Source organism: Octopus bimaculoides, chromosome 8 (assembly GCF_046866305.1).
Source record: "Octopus bimaculoides isolate indiv1 chromosome 8, ASM4686630v1, whole genome shotgun sequence".
NCBI classification, from domain to species: Eukaryota; Metazoa; Mollusca; class Cephalopoda; order Octopoda; family Octopodidae; genus Octopus; species Octopus bimaculoides.
Window position 1 is genome coordinate 32,641,320 of NC_142935.1, and position 18,562 is coordinate 32,659,881.

General features: G+C 34.8%; 1 protein-coding gene across 1 annotated transcript; it reads left to right on the forward strand.

Moving 5' to 3' along the window:
• Nucleotides 1-87: 87 nt before the first annotated feature.
• On the forward strand, nt 88-10,248 carry LOC149134352 (uncharacterized). Its single transcript, XM_089355951.1, has 5 exons — nt 88-398; nt 1,362-1,453; nt 2,731-2,882; nt 5,226-5,332; nt 10,038-10,248. The coding sequence occupies exons 1-5, from the start codon at nt 95-97 to the stop codon at nt 10,106-10,108; spliced, it is 726 nt and encodes a 241-aa protein (XP_089212077.1). The 5' UTR covers nt 88-94; the 3' UTR covers nt 10,109-10,248.
• The last annotated feature ends 8,314 nt before the right edge of the window (nt 10,249-18,562 follow it).

Below are 18,562 nucleotides of genomic sequence, written 5' to 3' on the forward strand. Positions count from 1 at the left end.
TTACATGTACGTATATATGCATATACTCATTTATTATTTGTATATATATATATTTGTATATTTTTCAGGAGAGGAAATGTCAAATCAAAACCATATGATTTTCAGTCGTCTGCAAGTTTTCACAATTATTTTGCTCGTGATCTTTACAACTAGTCAGCCAAACAATGACGGACAACTTTTTAGGAAAACGTCCACGTCAAGATGCTGGAAATTTCCAGTAGTAGAAAGAGAATATACCTCATCCGTCACGGAATGCTCATTACGGTGTCTGTTGAATGACAAGTGTGGTTATTTTAGCTATTGTAATGGACCGTGCAAAATGCATGAATTGTTGTACAGCGATGGACTTGTGGAAACTGAATGCAATTGTTCATCTTTCATCAGGTTCTCTGGAAACAGTGAGTAAAATCAGGTTTTCTTTTGTGTACGTATGTGTGTGTGCTTTTTTTGTGTCTGTGTGTCTGTTTAACTCTGTTTTCGATCATATTACATTAATATTACTAAATCAGTTCTTTTATATCTCCATGCCTTCCCTGATTTATTCTCTAAACTGTTCTAGTTCTCTACATCTATCAGATTACATCTTTTACACAAACTTAATGGTTCTCTCGTTATAGTTTAGACAAGTGCATAAAACGGTCGTAAAATTATCGTAACTTGTCAGGAATTAATTTCCCTTTCTCACAAAATAATTAAGATTACATCATTTAAAGACTAATATCACAACCGAATCATTTTATAATTTTTTTTTTCATGCAGATGGCGTCGATAAGAATTATTTTCATTTTTTTTTTCATTTTAAGCAACGACTTATATCGTCATTATCTTTATCAGTTAGTCTTTATTCATAATTCTTTCAATAAAATATTTTATCGATTTATTGTCAGAGAAATAGACCTACTGTGGTCGCTCGACCAGCTTGAAATATAAAACAATTCTCCTTGAAATTACATCCTATCATTTTGAAAAGAATGGTAAACACTGGATTATTTTGTTCAAGATACGAAATTTATAACATATGGACGGGGGGGGGGGGGGGCCTGGCTAGAACAACTTTTCTTATAAGTTTTCTCAATCAGCGTTGAGGTGGTGCTAAATAGCAACAACAACTACGTTCTCGTATTTCATTTGAATATCAAATTCTGAAATTAGTGAAATAGAAACTAAAAAATCAAAAATATTAAAATGAATCTTGGGAAAATTTTATATCGAATATAAAAATAAAGATTCCTAAATGAAAGCAATAGTTTCACTCTATTGTATAACAAATTAACATATTTCTTTCAAAATCTTAATGAAATTTCTTAAAGAGTTTGTCCATTCCTTTACATTTAAATCATTTCTATTCATGACTCATGCAGGTTCGGGCTGGCAGAAAATATTCGTGTTCAACAAAACGGCTATTAAAAAGAGTCCTATTTATAAACACTGGAACATTTTGCCTATTGAAAAGGTAATACATTTTCAAAATTTCAAAACGATTATCATTTAATAAACCGTCTTCATAGCTGTCAGTTATGTCTTGGCTGTTATTATTTTATATTTTCCTCTCGATATTGCCATTGTATATCTAATTTAATTTCTTGATATTGTTGACGCTGTTGCTGTTTGAACCATGCGGGCTCAGTTTTAGCTCCTTCAAGTCCCATATTCCTTGCTTCGGTATTCATACGCAGATACAAAAACAGTCACACTAACGTATACATACACACATACATTTACACACACACACACACACACACACACACACACACACACACACACACATATATATATATATATATACATGCATGCACACACATTTGTACATATACGCACGCGCGTACAAGCTGACACAGAAATAAACACGCCCACAAATATTCTTATTTGGTTATTTCTTTTAGCGAGAAAGCTCAAAGATAGCTAACTGTAAATGCTTAGCAACTAAAAAGTTCACCCAAAGAAAGAAACTCTACGCAATCGTTTGGTTTCATGGAAATATCAGATAAGTCTACTACAAATCAGAAAATATCTAATCTTGAGTACTGTTTCCTGAGAAGCAGCATCTTGAGAAAGTTCAAGTTTGGAACTTCTCGTTGTAAAAGTCTCAGAGATATAAAGCCGCTCTGAAGGCAATTCTTTGAGAATAGAAAAAGCTGTACTATAGGACACTGAGGAGGGAGAGAGTGAGGGAGAGGGAGGGAGAAAGAGAGACCTAAGGTGGGGTAGAATGGATTGTTCGTTACTGATTCCATTGTTTTTGAGATCTTGCAGTGTAAGGACGTTTTGGGGGAATCTGGTTCAAAGAAACTCCCCTTCTTGGGAATCGGAGACGCCATCGCAGTTTTTACAGATGAGAACAACTCATTTGCTTTGGTAAATACTGGTGATTTTGATAAACAGTTACTCCTAAATCAATATGTATTAGTTTGTCATTCACTTCAATCTTCCATAAGGTACACAAAAATGCATGCATATATTTCCCTAGAATTCTGTCTTTCTAAACGGACCCCACCCATTTTTCTTGTCATTACTTTCTTACAATCATCTTTCTTCATTTCCTCTCGTTCGCTCTCCATTTCTCGCTCTCCATTTCTCGCTCTCAATCTCACCGTCCCTCTCTCTGTCTTCCAACTTTTTCTCTCCATCTTTCTTTCGTCTTCCTGCTTTCTCATTTAATCTCACGCTCGCCTCCTTTCTCTTTCACTCTGTCAGATTTTTCGTTGATCTTTCTTCACCTTTTATTTTCAGGTGAAACTGATTTTGAGAAATAATAATACGGAGGTTCAATCATTAACATTTGATGGAAGAGGAACAACTTACACATCCTGGTTTGATCCTAGTAAACTCATTACAACACCATGGTTTGGAAACACATCAGTAACATACAGCTTCAAAGAAAAGTATATATTAATTCCTTGTTCTTTATTAGCACCAATACTTGTTCTAAGTTAGTAATTACGATTTCTCCCATAGGCAAGCAGGTATACATTTCGGGAAAATGGTACAGTTAAATGCATCGATTTCAGAAAATGACTAGTGTTCTTTTATCGATCCTGGAAAATAAATGAGAAGCATGAACGTTACAGGATTCGAACTCAAAACATTAAGGAACAAATGTAACTTCAACTTGGCTCATCGTTTGCAACCTTACCGATTCTACTTTTAATCCTTTTAAATGATGATGGTGATGACGATGATGATGAAGATAATGATGACGACGATGATGATGATCTTTTAATTGTTAGTCACAGGTAATCACAAATACACAAGTGGTCATTTCCTCTGTGGACTTCTCCATAAATAATTCACTAAATCCATAATTCGGGCAACTAATTGTAGTCTTTGTGTGGCGCTGAGAATGACTGAGTCTTCACTAGTTTAAACGAACACGTCTCAAATTTATGGTTTGTGCAGGCAACCAATTCAAAATGTGGGCATCCTACCTTATGCTTAGCAGCTGGCCTAACAAATATTTTATCCAGATACGATTTGGACGGCCCATTATACTTGCTTCTCGTCTACTCAGGAACATCAGAGAAATATAGTTGTTATCTTCCACCTTTGAGCTAGTCCCACGCATTCCAGCCATGTTCCTAAAATGCATTTCCATTCACCCACTAGTTGCAGAGATTCAAGAACGTCACTAGGAAAGCTTAAAGACGTCTGAAAAAGAAATCCAGTCATATTGTCACTGTCGGGCATAGGTGACAACTTATCTGTAATCACCAACCCTGATACTGCTCAACTCCAGGTACACCGACTTACTGACTGGATCCAGGATAATGGACCGTGCCTTGAAATTTAAAGAATAATACTGTCATCCAACTGTTGGATCTCAACAGAACACGAGATAAAAATGTCTCATAGTCATCGACGATAATGAATCCTAGTTTGGCCGATCGCTAATCCCATCTGCATCGAGGAACCTAAGATTATTCAGTAAGTGACCTTGCCTCCAAATTGACATGGTAAATAATGGAAACAAAATTGAATGAACAGAATGATGATGATGATGATGATAATAATAATAATAATAATAATAATAATAATAATAATAATAATAATAATAATAATAATAATAATAATAATAACAACAATAATAATAATAATGATATATCTATGTAAAATACTGTCTATGTGATCTCAAATTTTAAAACATTCTCTAGAACAACACTGTTCAAATTCAAATATATGGTACCCTAGGCATAACACCTACATGAACTTCTAACTTGTTGTCTCTTGAGGTCTCTGGGTGAGACTTGGATCCAACTTATACAAATGCAAAGCAAAAGTCAAACATAAAATAATAATGATAATAATAATAGTAATAATAATAATAATAATAATAATAATAATAATAATAATAATAATAATAATAATAATAATAGATCTTTTTGCAATAGACACAAGGCCTGGATTTTGTGGGAGGGGACTAGTCGATTACATAGATCTCAGGACTCAACTGGTACTTAATTTATCGACCCCGAAAGGATGAAAGGCAAAAACGACCTCAGTGGAATTTTATCTCAGAACATAGCGACGGACGAAATACCGCTAAGCATATCGTCCTGAATACTAACGATTCTTCAAGCCTGCACCCATTATGAGATGGACACAAACGGAGTTTGACCAACAAGGGATGCCGATGGCAATGCATTATATCTTCTACCCTAAGGCGACTGTATACAGGTTGTACATGTAGAGTAAGATTGGACGTGGCTCGATAAGTGTACAGGAATCAGCAACAGAGAAAGAAGAAACTTGACAGAGTACTTGGCAAACAGTAATCAAGGCCCGCTACAGTATGCTGTAAATGCAGAAAGATTTGCCAACAATGAATTAAATCAAAAGAGGAATGATGTAATATTATATTCTCTACAACAATTTAGAACACAGAGAATTCATCGTCATATAATAATAAAATCTTATTAAGATAGCACTCTATCATAATTGGTCAATGTAGTCCTAGTTGAACTGTGTTGTGAAAAGAAATATGATGTGATGGTCGTGGCTGAAATAGCTTTTGATTATAGATCTGCATGATGAGAGATGAACTGAAGCTAAATACGAGCAAGATCTGATTTCCTTAAATTACAATTATTAAACGGTGACGACACATTCACTAATTTCAGTGATAAAAAGATTAACTCAGTGATTTCATTAAGCAGAATTGATTGTATTAAAAACAAAAATCATAAAATATTCCCTTATTCAGTTCATCAGTTGTAATTTATCACTTTCAGTTTTCAGAGGATTCACATCAAGGTATCTGGGACCTCATGGTATGCGATGAGAGCACAAAAGCTAAATGTTACATATTACGAAATTGTTTACAGACAGAATGCTACTTGTAAGTAACGTATTTCTTCTCTTATGAATTGTGAAGTTAGAGTGAGTTTATTTTTTACTTATTTATGTTGTGGAGGCGCAATGGCACACTGGTTAGGGCACAGGACTCGCGGTCATAAGATCGTGGTTTCGATTTTCAGACCGGGCGTTGTGAGTGTTTATTGAGCGCAAACACTTAAAGCTCCACGAGGCTCCGGCAGGAGATGGTGGCGAACCCTGCTGTACTCTTTCACCACAACTTTCTCTCACTCTTACTTCCTGTTTCTGTTGTGCCTGTAATTCAAAGGGTCAGCCTTGTCACACTGTGTCACGCTGAATATCTCCGAGAACTACGTTAAGGGTACACGTGTCTGTGGAGTACTCAGCCACTTGCACGTTAATTTTACGAGCAGGTTGTTCCGTTGATCGGATCAACTGGAACCCTCGACGTCGTAAGCGACGGATTGCCAACAACAACAATAACATTTTTTATTTATTTATGTATATATTTTTGTTTGAAGATCTACCTTTTCTGGAGTTTTCCTTTGACATTTACTAACATAGCCAACTGCATGAAGGATTATTGCTATAAACGTCTCTGTAATCAGGACAGAGGATCAAATGGTTCCCCAGTTGTTGTCCACAGATAATCTTATTCTTGTTGATTATGGAAGACATTCACATCTGCAGGGCAGGTAACCTATATCATTGTACATGAGGTTTTAATTATGCTCCAACTAATCATGCCAGATCTATTACTTTTGCTCTTGGCGGAAGATTTGATTGGAATGTTTAACCAATAAAAACTGGTACTCCGTCGGTTACGAAGACGAGTGTTCCAGTTGATACGATCAGGAGAACAGCGAGCACGTGAAATTAACGTGCAAGAGGCTGATCACTCCACGGACACGTGCACCCTTAACATAGTTCTCAGAAGAGTCTGCTTGACTCACAAATTGACAAGGCTGACCGTTTGAAATACAAGTACTACTCATTCGTGTAAACTGAGTGAACATCAGCAATGTGAAATAGAGTGTCTCGATCAAGAACACAATGCACCGATTGCCAACGATTACCCGTGTGAATGGGCCTACTCTGAACATGCATTTGTAAGTTGGCATTTTCCATGATGCACCTGTAAAGCAAGATGACACGGAACTCGATGGCGTCTAAAACCACTTCGGAATTTCGTTGTTTTAAATCTTTTTCCGTTTACACGTATTCCATATAAACAACCCGCTGACTTGTGTATTCTGTCGTTCCTATATTTTTTCTGCGACACTTGTAGCAGATAAAGAAAGAATTATCATTATCATTATTTCCTTTTTTCACACTTTTTGTTGGAACTCTTTGAGTCTTGCATGCGTAGCGTGCTTGCTGTCTGCATCTTACCGTACTATGCTATCCGTTTTTTTTTTCAACTATCTAATACTTTCCTGCTTATTCTGGCCGTGCCAAGGAGGCAAACCTTTTGCAACAGTTCTACTGGGCACTCTATTCCAATTTCTTTCATATTCTTCTTGATGACTTCTGATGCTGTTTCCAAGCAGCCAACAATAATTGGCACTATATTCAACTTCTTCATTTTCAATAGCCGGGCTATTTCGTACTTAAGAGGGGTGTTATCTCTCTATTTCTTCACCTTCTTTCTTTTCTGTTCGTAGTCAAAGGGGCATGCAACATCAACTATAACACACGTTGTGCATCTTTTCGCCCACCACTGGGTCCGGTCTGTTATGCTCTAACACCTGATCTGTTTGGATTGAGAAATCCTAGAGGATTTTGCTAGTCTCCGACTCCACCGCTCATTGCAGTTTGTGCAGATAACAGGTTTGCCTCTCTCTAGTCTCCACTTTTCGGACAGATTCCTTTGTAGCACTTTCGTTACCTCATCGTATCGCCACAACTTGTAATTGTTTTGGGCAAGTCCAGGCCATTCGTTCAAGATATGAGCAATGGTTTCACCCACTCTATTAAGCAAGTACTTACGCTGCCAGTTTAGTGCTCTAGGTCTCTTTTTTAGTGCTTCTTTTTTCAACCAATCCCACCTATTTTTTTCCAGCAACTTTTGTTATGGCTACATGGAATTGATTTTCTAGTTCCTTGATGTGACAGTCTTCTTCATGCACTTTTTGTACTTTTTCCCTTGTTTTTCATTTTTTTTCTCTACTCGATCTATTCTCTACTTTCAATACTATTCTATTTTCAGTAGTTCTCAATTCCATCCTTTCCGCCACAATCCTAGTAGCAGCCTTGATAAGGTTATTTGTTTGTGTCAAGTTCTTTGTTTCAATGTGTCTCAGTATAATATTGACTTTATTCGTCTCTTGATTTAGTCTCCATTGGTTAGCTTTCTTAAAGTTGCACATAAATTCGGTTCCTTCTGTATTTAGTAGATCCACAATTCTGTCTTTTATTAATAGACCTTCATTATTTGAGTAGTCACTAATCTCAATTCTTTCACAGTTCACGGTATTATATTCTAGTGAACAATTGTCCATCTCTTCCACTGTACCACTTTCGTATCTCGCATGCTCAGCATTACACAACAACCTTCTTTTAATAGCTTCTATTTCCAATTCTGTTAACTATCCATTCTTTGGTATTGCTCTTGCTTGGTCACATAATTTCATTTCAGTAATTTCGAAAGTTCCATTGCTGTCCATTCACAGTGCATTTGTTTTCTGTACCCTCTCACAGGCACTGGGGTGCTCCAGTAGTGACACTCGATAACCATCATTTTTACTTGTTTACTCCATTTATGTCTTGTAGCATAGCTAGCAGCTGCCGGGTCATGACCGGGTCGATCCTGCTGCACAGTAGGGCACTTGCCGGGTTGCGGACCTTCACCATTGGTTCCAGTCCCGTTCACACTGTATTCGACATTTATTTTGCTTGGCATTTTCAATCACAAATGAGGGGTGTTTTTAGGTTTCTACCGGCCGGCATTTTTACCGAAACACCTTCTCTATCAAAGTAGTCCGACAGGTCGGCTGGGCAATTGCTCCCCTGGTTTTCAAACCATTATCCTTATCGCTGTACTTACTGTTGCTGATGCTGTTGCTGCTGCTGCTACTGCTGTTGCTGTTAGTTTTATTATTTCATTAGTATTAGTATTATTTTATTCCATGGTGCTTTCTCAACATTAATATATTCAAGGCCATGTGTAGATATATATATGTATGTATGATTGACCGTTGACTGAACACTATTCAATTTTTTTTCTCCGTGTTTTTCTCCTTGTCTCCGTATTCTTTCTGTTGAAGAGCGTAGCTTGAAACGTCAAAGACTTTCCGTATTCCCGAGCGTCATACTAATATATACTTTTGTTATTTACACCACCTGTCCTCGTCTGTTGTTATTTTTTGTATATTCTCCCATATATATATATATATATATATGTGTGTGTGTGTGTGTGTGTGTGTGTGTGTGTGTGTGTGTGTGTGTGTGTGTGTGTGTGTGTAAAGTGTTAGGTGTGATGTACAGAATTAAATATTGAAAAAAAGTCGTCAGAATTTTGGAATAACTTCTTTCATTTATTTTATACATATATTAGCGCTTTCGTTCGTCTTTCGAACTTGTCAAATATAATTCTGTGAAAATCTTTCTTTTATTAGCCACACAGGGCTGCACACAGAGGGGTCAAATACAACTGTAGAGCTTTTCTATAAGAAAAAAAAAATGGGGTATCGTATATCACAGAAAATGTCAATTGTGTAAAATGGGGTAACATTAGGCTTATCCATGGAGAGAAAAGCCTACGGAAAAGACCATGGTAACCTCAGCAGGGAATAAGACACATGAGAGCAAAGTGCTCTCTCTCTCTTTCTTTTTTAAATTTTTTTCTCGATATAAAACAGGTGCTTTTTGGGGTTTTGTTTATAACAGAACATTGTTTTTTTTTTTTTTGTTTTTTGCGGGGTGAGGCTTTGGAGGCAATGGAAGATGTATAAGCAGATAGATAGATAGACAGGCAGATAGAGAGATAGATAGATAGACTGATAATCAGACAGATAGAGAGAGATGGATGTGGTAAAAGAGAGAGAGAAGAGCCATTGTATTGAAATGGTCTTTTTAAGGCGTGTCAAAAAAAAAGTGGGTAAAAGCTTGTTTACTACTTACTGTATTGTTTTGATATATATATATATATATATATATATGCGTGAGTGTGTGTGTGTGTGTGTGTGTGTGTGTGTGTGTGTGTGTGTGTGTGTGTGTGTGTGTGTGTGTGTGTGTGTGTATTAGCGTTCTAAAATTACACCTTCACATATTGTTGAATTCTTCCTCATCCTCTCTGCAAAGTTCTTCTTGATGTCTTTATCCCTGAGGCACAATCTTCATGATTTTCCTTTAAAATGTATTATAATTGTGAAGTCACCTTAAAAGCAACAATGTATCTATAAAATACCCGTAATATTAAATGAATAAATACCCTGTAATTTGCGTACAGCCCATAAAATATATTTTGCTCGTTGATCGACAGACATCGAAAGCGAATCTAATAAAGGTAACACTGTATTCTCTGATTATTATATATGTTCCATTAATTGCATTTGCATATTAAAATTGTTTCATTTAGTCGTTTTTGATTCTTATTTAATTATACGTTTCAAACATTTACTTTCGGCATCGAATATGTATTTTTCATCTAAATGAAATTGCCAAAAGTACACATAAACACAATCTGTATTTCATTTGATTTAAAACAAATCTTCATTTTATTTCAGTGATGCAGGGAAAAGTTGGACTGGAAACTGTGGATGTCTCCATCTTATTACAGCAGAATTCAAATAATTAGTGTAATTCTGTATGTCACTGTATACATGTGTGTGTGTGTGCGCGCGTATGTGAGTAGCTATTACATACTCAGATATGGACATATATGCATATGCATACACATATACATACATATAGAATAAAAACAAAACGTAATATATACTGAGCATACATGCAAATGCATATATATATATATATATATATATATATATATATATATATATATATATATATATATATATATATGCATAAATATATATATATATATACACATTCATATATATATATATATATATATATATATATATATATATATATATATATATATATATATATATGCATATATATATATATATATATATATATATATATATATATATATATGCATAAATATATATATATATATACACATTCATATATATATATATATATATATATATATATATATATATATATATATATATATATATATATATATATGTATATATATACATATATATATGTATATACATACATATAAATACACATTTACATATACATAAAAAATACGTGCACACACACGCACACATATATATACAGTTACATATATAGATAGAGAAATAGAGGGAGAGTGAGAAAGGGGGAGAGAGAAACTTGTGGATATACATACATCAAGTATGTGTTGATCTTTAGAATTGTCCATATTTTTTGCATTGACTCTGAAAGCTTTAAACTTTTCTCCGTAAAAAGTTAATAATTTGTGACGAATAATCATACAATATCACGTCTCCTGGCATTAGTTCAGTGTAACTTAATGTAATAGAGCTAGTCTTGACGTTCAATTCTGGTAACATATCCTAAATCACTTGGAACAAGCAAATGCACGTTTCCAAGCAACAATAATGGTAAAATTTACGTAGGAACTAATACATATAAACCCGTTTTCATATCAATTTCTCATATATATATATGGCTAGGCTTTAAAAAGGGCGCATAATATGTATATGTATATATATATATATATATATATATATATATATATATATATATATATATATATATATACATATTATGCGCCTTTTTTAAAGCCTAGCCAGACTCATGGGCCGGTTTCCCGGTTTCTATGGCATATGTGTTCCCCCTCAGCTGGACGGATACAACAGTCATTTTTACTGATTCTAATATACTACTCAAACTTGTTATTTCCTCCGATTTCATTTCATCCAACAGTCATTAGCCGATGCTTGAAGTCAAATTTTTCACAGACCATTCACGAGTTGCATTTTTCGAAAGCTATAACGTCTCTTATTTAACCAATACGCCATTTCTTACTTTTGGCGACTACATTTCGTTGCTTCGGCATTTTGTTTTAACTTTATTCCCCTCACTTTTATGATATAATACTATTTACAACATTTTTCTCGTCGTCCATTTGGAAAGCGAGCTACACTTTTCGATACTGTCACTATTATGTATATCAGTTATTTTTGACATATGAAGCAAAAAGCGCTTTAAAACTGTGAAGTTTTGTTCTTTATCTGCATTTTCCCATGATTTTCCTATGAATATTATAATGAATACAGCAATTTTGAATAAAGTTCTATATCACACGCATTATAGTTTTGCTGTCTGTCTAAACGCTTGTTTTTCTACTTTCTAACATTACTAACTTCAATATTGTCTACCTTTATTATACGTTGGATGAAAGTAAACGAGCGATTTGTTTCTCATCTGTTATTTCATGCATGTGTATTTTTCAATGTACGTGGGCATGGGCGTGACCATGGCTGTGGGCGTGTCAGTGGGCGTGTCCATGGCATGGCCCATGGGCGTGGCCTGTCTGCGTGGCCCGTGGGTGTGACCCGTGGGCGTGGCCCGTGGGCGTGGCCCGTTGGCGTGGGCGTAACCATGGGTCTGGACGTGGCCGTGGGCGTTACCGTGGGCGTTACCGTGGGCGTAACTGTGGGCGTGGCCGTTGCAGTGGCCGTAGACCAGTCTGTTCAGATTAAAGACATTTCCTGTTGTTCGATATTTTATGTATATAACCACCTTGGAATTTTGGAAAGCGTGTGACAGTACAGCAGCGAAGTATATTGCAAAGAGGGTGGGTGCATCAAGGTCTCCTTGCTTTACTCCATTTTCCACGGCAAAAGATTCAGAGAGCCTACCACCAAAATTGACTCTAGCTTTTAAATCTTGATTGAAAGCCCTGATAATGTTTACTAATTTTTCTGGGCAACCTATTTTCCTTAGAATTGGCCACAGAGTTTTTCGGTTAACAGTATTAAATGCTTTGCTCAAATCAACAAAGCAATGATAGAGGGCAAGATTCTGTTCAATGCTCTTTTCCTGAAATTGTCTAATAGTAAATATACAATCAACTGTGACCTTGGAGGAGCGACTACCACAGACGCTATACTTAGAACTATGAAAGAATTTAAACGTTCTAACTGAATGTGAGCAAGTACCTTTCCAATCACAGACAAAAGCAAAGTCCCAGGAAAATTACCACACAGATCCTTTGGTCCAGATTTATACAAAAAGACTAAAATGGCATAAATCCAGTGTTGAGGCTTTCTCCAAGAGTGGAAAATTAATATATTTAAAAGTTCAAACATTTTGTCACGCCCCCGCCCCCCTATTTCAAGACCTCTCCACCGATTTCATCAGCTTATTCACGGCTAAATAAATGTCATTTAGAGTTGTTTCTATAACTGGAAGGTACTCGACTTTTTCTATCATCTTCATGTCAATGGGTGATGGTCTATTCAAAAGTGCAGAAAAATGTTCTACCCAGCTCTTATGAATAGAAGCGGTGTCAGTCAGAAGCAAACGTCCATTTGCTTTTCTTACTGGAGCTACTGAATATTTTCGGCCATATACCTCCTTAACATTAGAGTACAAACTCTTGGCGTCATTTCTGTCAAGTGCGTCTTGTGTATTTTTTTTTTTGCTCTATCATTCCACCATTCCTGTTTAATTTTCTTTAGAACAGCCTGCATGTTCCCTTTCAGTTTTCTGTAAACTTCGCTTGAGTTGGGGTTCAAGGACTGAGAAAGAAGTATATTGCCTAAATTTTTGTTCTTCTAGAATAGATAATGAATTTCTGCTGATCTATCTGAGAACCAGTCACTGGACTTACGTGATTTAAATCCCACTGACGAACTTACAATCTGGAATGCTTTTGTTTTGAAATCTTCCAATAGATTGTTTGGGTCAATGTTCATACTGTCATGGAATCTTTGTAAGCTGCTTGGTAATTTGAAGTTTGGAACACTTAACTTTTTGGCTACCTGAGGACCAGGCTGTCGACTTTTAGGCATCATCGAAAAATTTATTGTTTCACGCATTATGCGACAGTCAGTCAAGCACTCTGCTCTTCTCATGGCCCGACCACTAGAAACATCTTTCATATGACAATTTCTGATTAAAGTATAATCTATGAGATGCCAGTCCTTAGATCTTAAGTGCATCCAGGTGGTTTTATATTTATTTTCCTGCTTAAACAGAGAGTTGGTAACAACCAGATTATTTTCAGTACAAAACGTCAAAAGAGCAACTCCATTTTTATTACATTTTCCAATCCCATATCAGCTTAAAACAGGCCATGAAACGTAGTCATTTCCAACTCTTGCGTTGAAATCTCCCAATATGACCAGCTCGTCAGAAATTGGTACTTTCTTCAATAATTGTGTAGATCGTCATAAAACTGTCCTACAATTTCATCAGAATGAGACATTGTTGGTGCATAAATACTGACAACGGTAAAAATCCTACATTTTGTCAGACATGGTTCATTCAGATATGGAAATTCTGCAACGAAGAATACTATTTAATTGTTGAGTGCAGACCCAGCTCCAGAGTCTCTACACTAACCCTCATGTAGGCCTCTCCAAAAGATAGTATATCTTTATGTTGGTTCATTTATTTGACCCTCACCAAAGTTTCAGTGAGCGCAAATATATCAAGGGAATATTTCTAAGCTCACATGCAATAAGTGCAGACGCTTTTCTGGCTTCTTGTTGAAATTATCATCAAGAAGTATGCGCACATTCCAACAAACAAAATTCAGAAGATGTTCATTTTCACTTTTTCTTAAAGATTGTTTGACTAAAGAGGTAGAATGGCTATCGGGCCCAGCTTGTGACATACTGGGACACCTGCTGAGCAGCCAGACCTGTTTCCCTGACGCTTCCAAGTATTTTTTGCCATTTACTGAATCTGTTTGAGACATCTTGGAATAAGTTACAAGCACATTTTTAGGTTTCTGCCAACCAATCAATTCGATCATTTTACTAAGATTTGGTGTACAAGAAATACCTGTGCAGATGAATAATTTTCAGTGGGTGTATCTTGCTATCCTCATCTATTAGTCCAAGAAGACTTTCGTCAGTGTATCATGAAAATTGACAAAACCAGGAACTTCCAAGGCCTCAGGTTTTATTTTGGCGATTTTTTTCTCTTAGATAGTTTACCAAACAAGGTTCAAGAGCTTCTACCTACCCATGAGGTACGCTACCCCGTTCCAGACTCCAAAACGATACCCACACACCCTATAAATATATATTTGCATGCGCAAATATAGACACATACAATAGAAATACAAAATACAAAATGGCTGATCGTTAGCAAGGAGGGACACACATATAAGAAAGACGAAAGCAAAGGACCACTGATGAGGTCACAGAAGTGTGACGAAAGAACTCTGGCTGAAATATGATTAATGTAATGTAATGTAATATAAAGCTGAAGCAACTTAACACCAAATATATAGTGCGTGTGTTTTTATTGGCTAAACTGGCAACATGACCATCCCCAAATACAACAATATATATATATACATATATATGCACACATACACACACACACACACATATATATATGTGTGTGTGTGTGTGTGTGTAACGGATATGTACATATTTATACATATTTGTTGGATGGCCGTTGACTGTTCATCAGTTCCTCCGCCCTTTAACGGGTATCATTTTTCATCTCACAGGGTGTCCAACAATCACTCTCCTCACCAAGCAAGCATGGTGGGGTTGCCAGTTTAGTCACCGATGACCCGACCATGCACCAAGTTGTACTGGATTACATGTTACCAACAGCACTGAAGAGCGACCTGACATATATATATATATATATATATATATATATATATATATATATATATACATACACAACGACCTCTAACCCACTAGAGTAAACAAGAGAGACAGAGACAGGCAGAAACAAGGAAAATGCCCCTTGAATTTGATTACAATGCAAATATTCTTTTAAAAAACTTTTCATTAAATTTTTCCAAATTTTAATTTTTTCCCATACTCACAGTTGAAAAAGTCTCAATGACCGAAACTGGAACTGAAATATATGTATATATATATGTATGTGTGTATATATATATATATATATATATATATATATATATATATATATATATATATATATATATATATATATATAAAGGGCATTACTACAGAATAATGCCACACACCAGACTTCCCAAATAAACACATTTTAGCACCGAATGCGAGGAAAAGCAACATTCGCAAGAAACCAACATTTAAAAAAAAAAACTCAACTATGTATCGACCGATTTCACGATTACCAGAATGAAATCTAGTTTCCGCTCGTCAGCATAGTATAGTATCAATATATATAAATAAGCAGAATTCTGTTTCTTTATATATATTTATATATATAAGTATATTCTTGGGAATAGAAATTTCCCTTACGAATTTTTTTACAGACTAGCTTCCTGATAAAATTCTTGTAAAAGATTTTTATCCTATTTTGATTCTATGTGTGTATGTATATAATCTATATATATAAAAATGAGAACGTCTGTCTGTCTGTCTGTCTGTCTGTCTGTGTGAATCCCTAAAACTCGAGAACTACGCAACCAATTTCATTCAAATTTTACAGATGCCTTACTTAGGGTTCCAGTTGTGTTTTAGTCAAAATTTTTTTTTTAATTCTTGCAGAGTTCGAACCCACGGCAACATAATATCTCCTCCACTATTTAAGTATTACGTGTCAAAAGTAAAACAAAAACACTCATGTCAAATACTTTCACTTTAAAAATGAAACTATTCCACTAACTGAAACAATCACATTTCGATACTGTAATGACAGATACTTTCAGAGAGAGAGAGAAAGAGAGAAAGAGAGAAAGAGAAAGAGAGAAAGAGAAAGAGAGAAAGAGAGAGAGAGAGATGTATATGTATACATATAGATGTATATGTACACGTTATTATTCCTCTAATTGAAACAATCACATTTCGATACTGTAATGACAGATACTTTCAGAGAGAGAGAGAGAGAGAGAGAGAGAGAGAGAGAGAGATGTATATGTATATATATAGATGTATATGTACACGTATATGTATAGATATATATAGAGAGAGAGAGATCTTTATGCATACATGTACATGTATATGTATACATATGTGTATGTATTATATATATAGATGTACATGTAATATGTACACATATATACATATATATACAATTATACAGATATCTATACATATATTCACCCATCACACACATACACATGGACACAAACACACACATTAGTCATTTGTTTTCTTATCCAAAACTACGTCAAAAGTACTGAATGGATCTTTATGAAATTTGGAAATTACATTCTATGCATAACGGCCATAACTCCCATGAAAATTCATATATTTTTGATGTTGATGAAATTTTAACCTGAACATAACAGATGAGCATTATTTGTAATTCAACGGTACAACAGTGTAAGACTACCCTTTCAGATATACTTACATTGTGATTTCTGCAATGTGGTGCATAAATTGTCAAGTAAATGAGACGCATCTTTGCCTCCACTGATTCACTTGCAAAGTGTTGAGTAAAATTATTTCGTTGCAGACCTCCTTTGAGTCTTTTTATTATCACTGCGACACACATAGTCCCCAGTTGGTAACATTGATTTCAAGGCCTTCCTAGATGAGAGACTGGTTGTTCTAAGACATTTATCGATTGTAAATTTTGTCTGCAATTTGGAAATTATATTCTATGCATAACGGCCATAATTCCCATGAAAATTCATATATTTTTGATATTGATGAAATTTTAACCCGAACATAACAGATGAGCACTGTCTGTAGCTGGTCTTCTCTTGGAAGAGCCCCGCTTCTCACATGGACAACTGTATGTTGGCTGCTCAAGAGTGGGCAGCAAAAAAAAACCTATTTGTATATGCTCCACAAGGGAAAACAAGGAACATTGTTTACAACGAGGTGTTATAATCACAACAGCAACAAACTATGTACATGATCACCTTCTTTTACGAAACTTCATTGACTTTCATATATTTATATTGATATACATATATATACGTGTGTTTGGGTGCGTGTGTGTGTGTATATATCTATATATCTATATATAAAGATGAGAATGTGTGTCTGTCTGTCTGTGTGTCTGTGTGAATCCCTAAAACTCGAGAACTACACAACTCTCTTTTACAAACCCAGTGAAAATACATATATTTCATATGTCAAAGAAATTCAAGCAATACATATAACACCAAACTTAAAAACATTCCCAACAATTCCACAATCCCCAACCTCCAAAGCTATTGAAGAAACTGTTATCATCAACTGACCAAGATTCCTAACATTTGCAAAACAAAATTAGACAATACGACACTGTACTACAGATGACATCATTTGGAACCACAAGAGATTTAACTGAGGCAGCATTCATCCAAACTTTCAAGATCCAGCCTCAGATTTATCATCGCATTGTCTCTCTACTACCTCTGTCAAATGAATCACCAAAATTGGCCTTTCATTATTTATAATCTGTACCTGTTTGTTTGGTTACGAAATAAAATACACAAAACGTGTTTCTGAATTACGTGTATTTACTTCATATACATATGAGTTGAAAACTTTCTTCTAGCATTCCACTTAATATCTATGTTCCATGCTGGCATGGATTGGAGAGTTATTAATGTAGAAATATGGTATCGTAGCTACTAACAGTTGAGGGTTGCGTAGTCTAGACGGCGTTTTTAGATTTCATTATTCTCTTTAACCAGGGCAACGCCGGGTATTTCTGCTAGTTATATATATATATATATATATATATATATATATATATATATATATATATATATATATATATATATATATATATATATATTTATATATATATATATTTATATATATATATATATATATATATATATACATATATATATATATATACATATATATATATATATATATATACATATATATATATATATACATATATATATATATATATATATATATATATATATATATATATATATATATATATATATATATATATATATATATATATATATATATATTTTATTTATATATATATATATATATGTGTGTGTGTGTGGGGTGTATGCATATACACACGCGCACATACAAATAGGTATACATACATATTAGCGACAGAAATAGTATTAATAATTAATACCAAAACACAG

Excerpts from the sequence above, each read along its gene's own strand:
- LOC149134352 (XM_089355951.1), top strand. The coding sequence starts at position 95 with ATGATTTTCAGTCGTCTGCAAGTTTTCACAATTATTTTGCTCGTGATC. Across the intron at positions 2,883-5,225 it reads ACATACAGCTTCAAAGAAAA|TTTTCAGAGGATTCACATCA; the intron begins GTATATATTAAT and ends TATCACTTTCAG. Across the intron at positions 5,333-10,037 it reads TTACAGACAGAATGCTACTT|TGATGCAGGGAAAAGTTGGA; the intron begins GTAAGTAACGTA and ends ATTTTATTTCAG.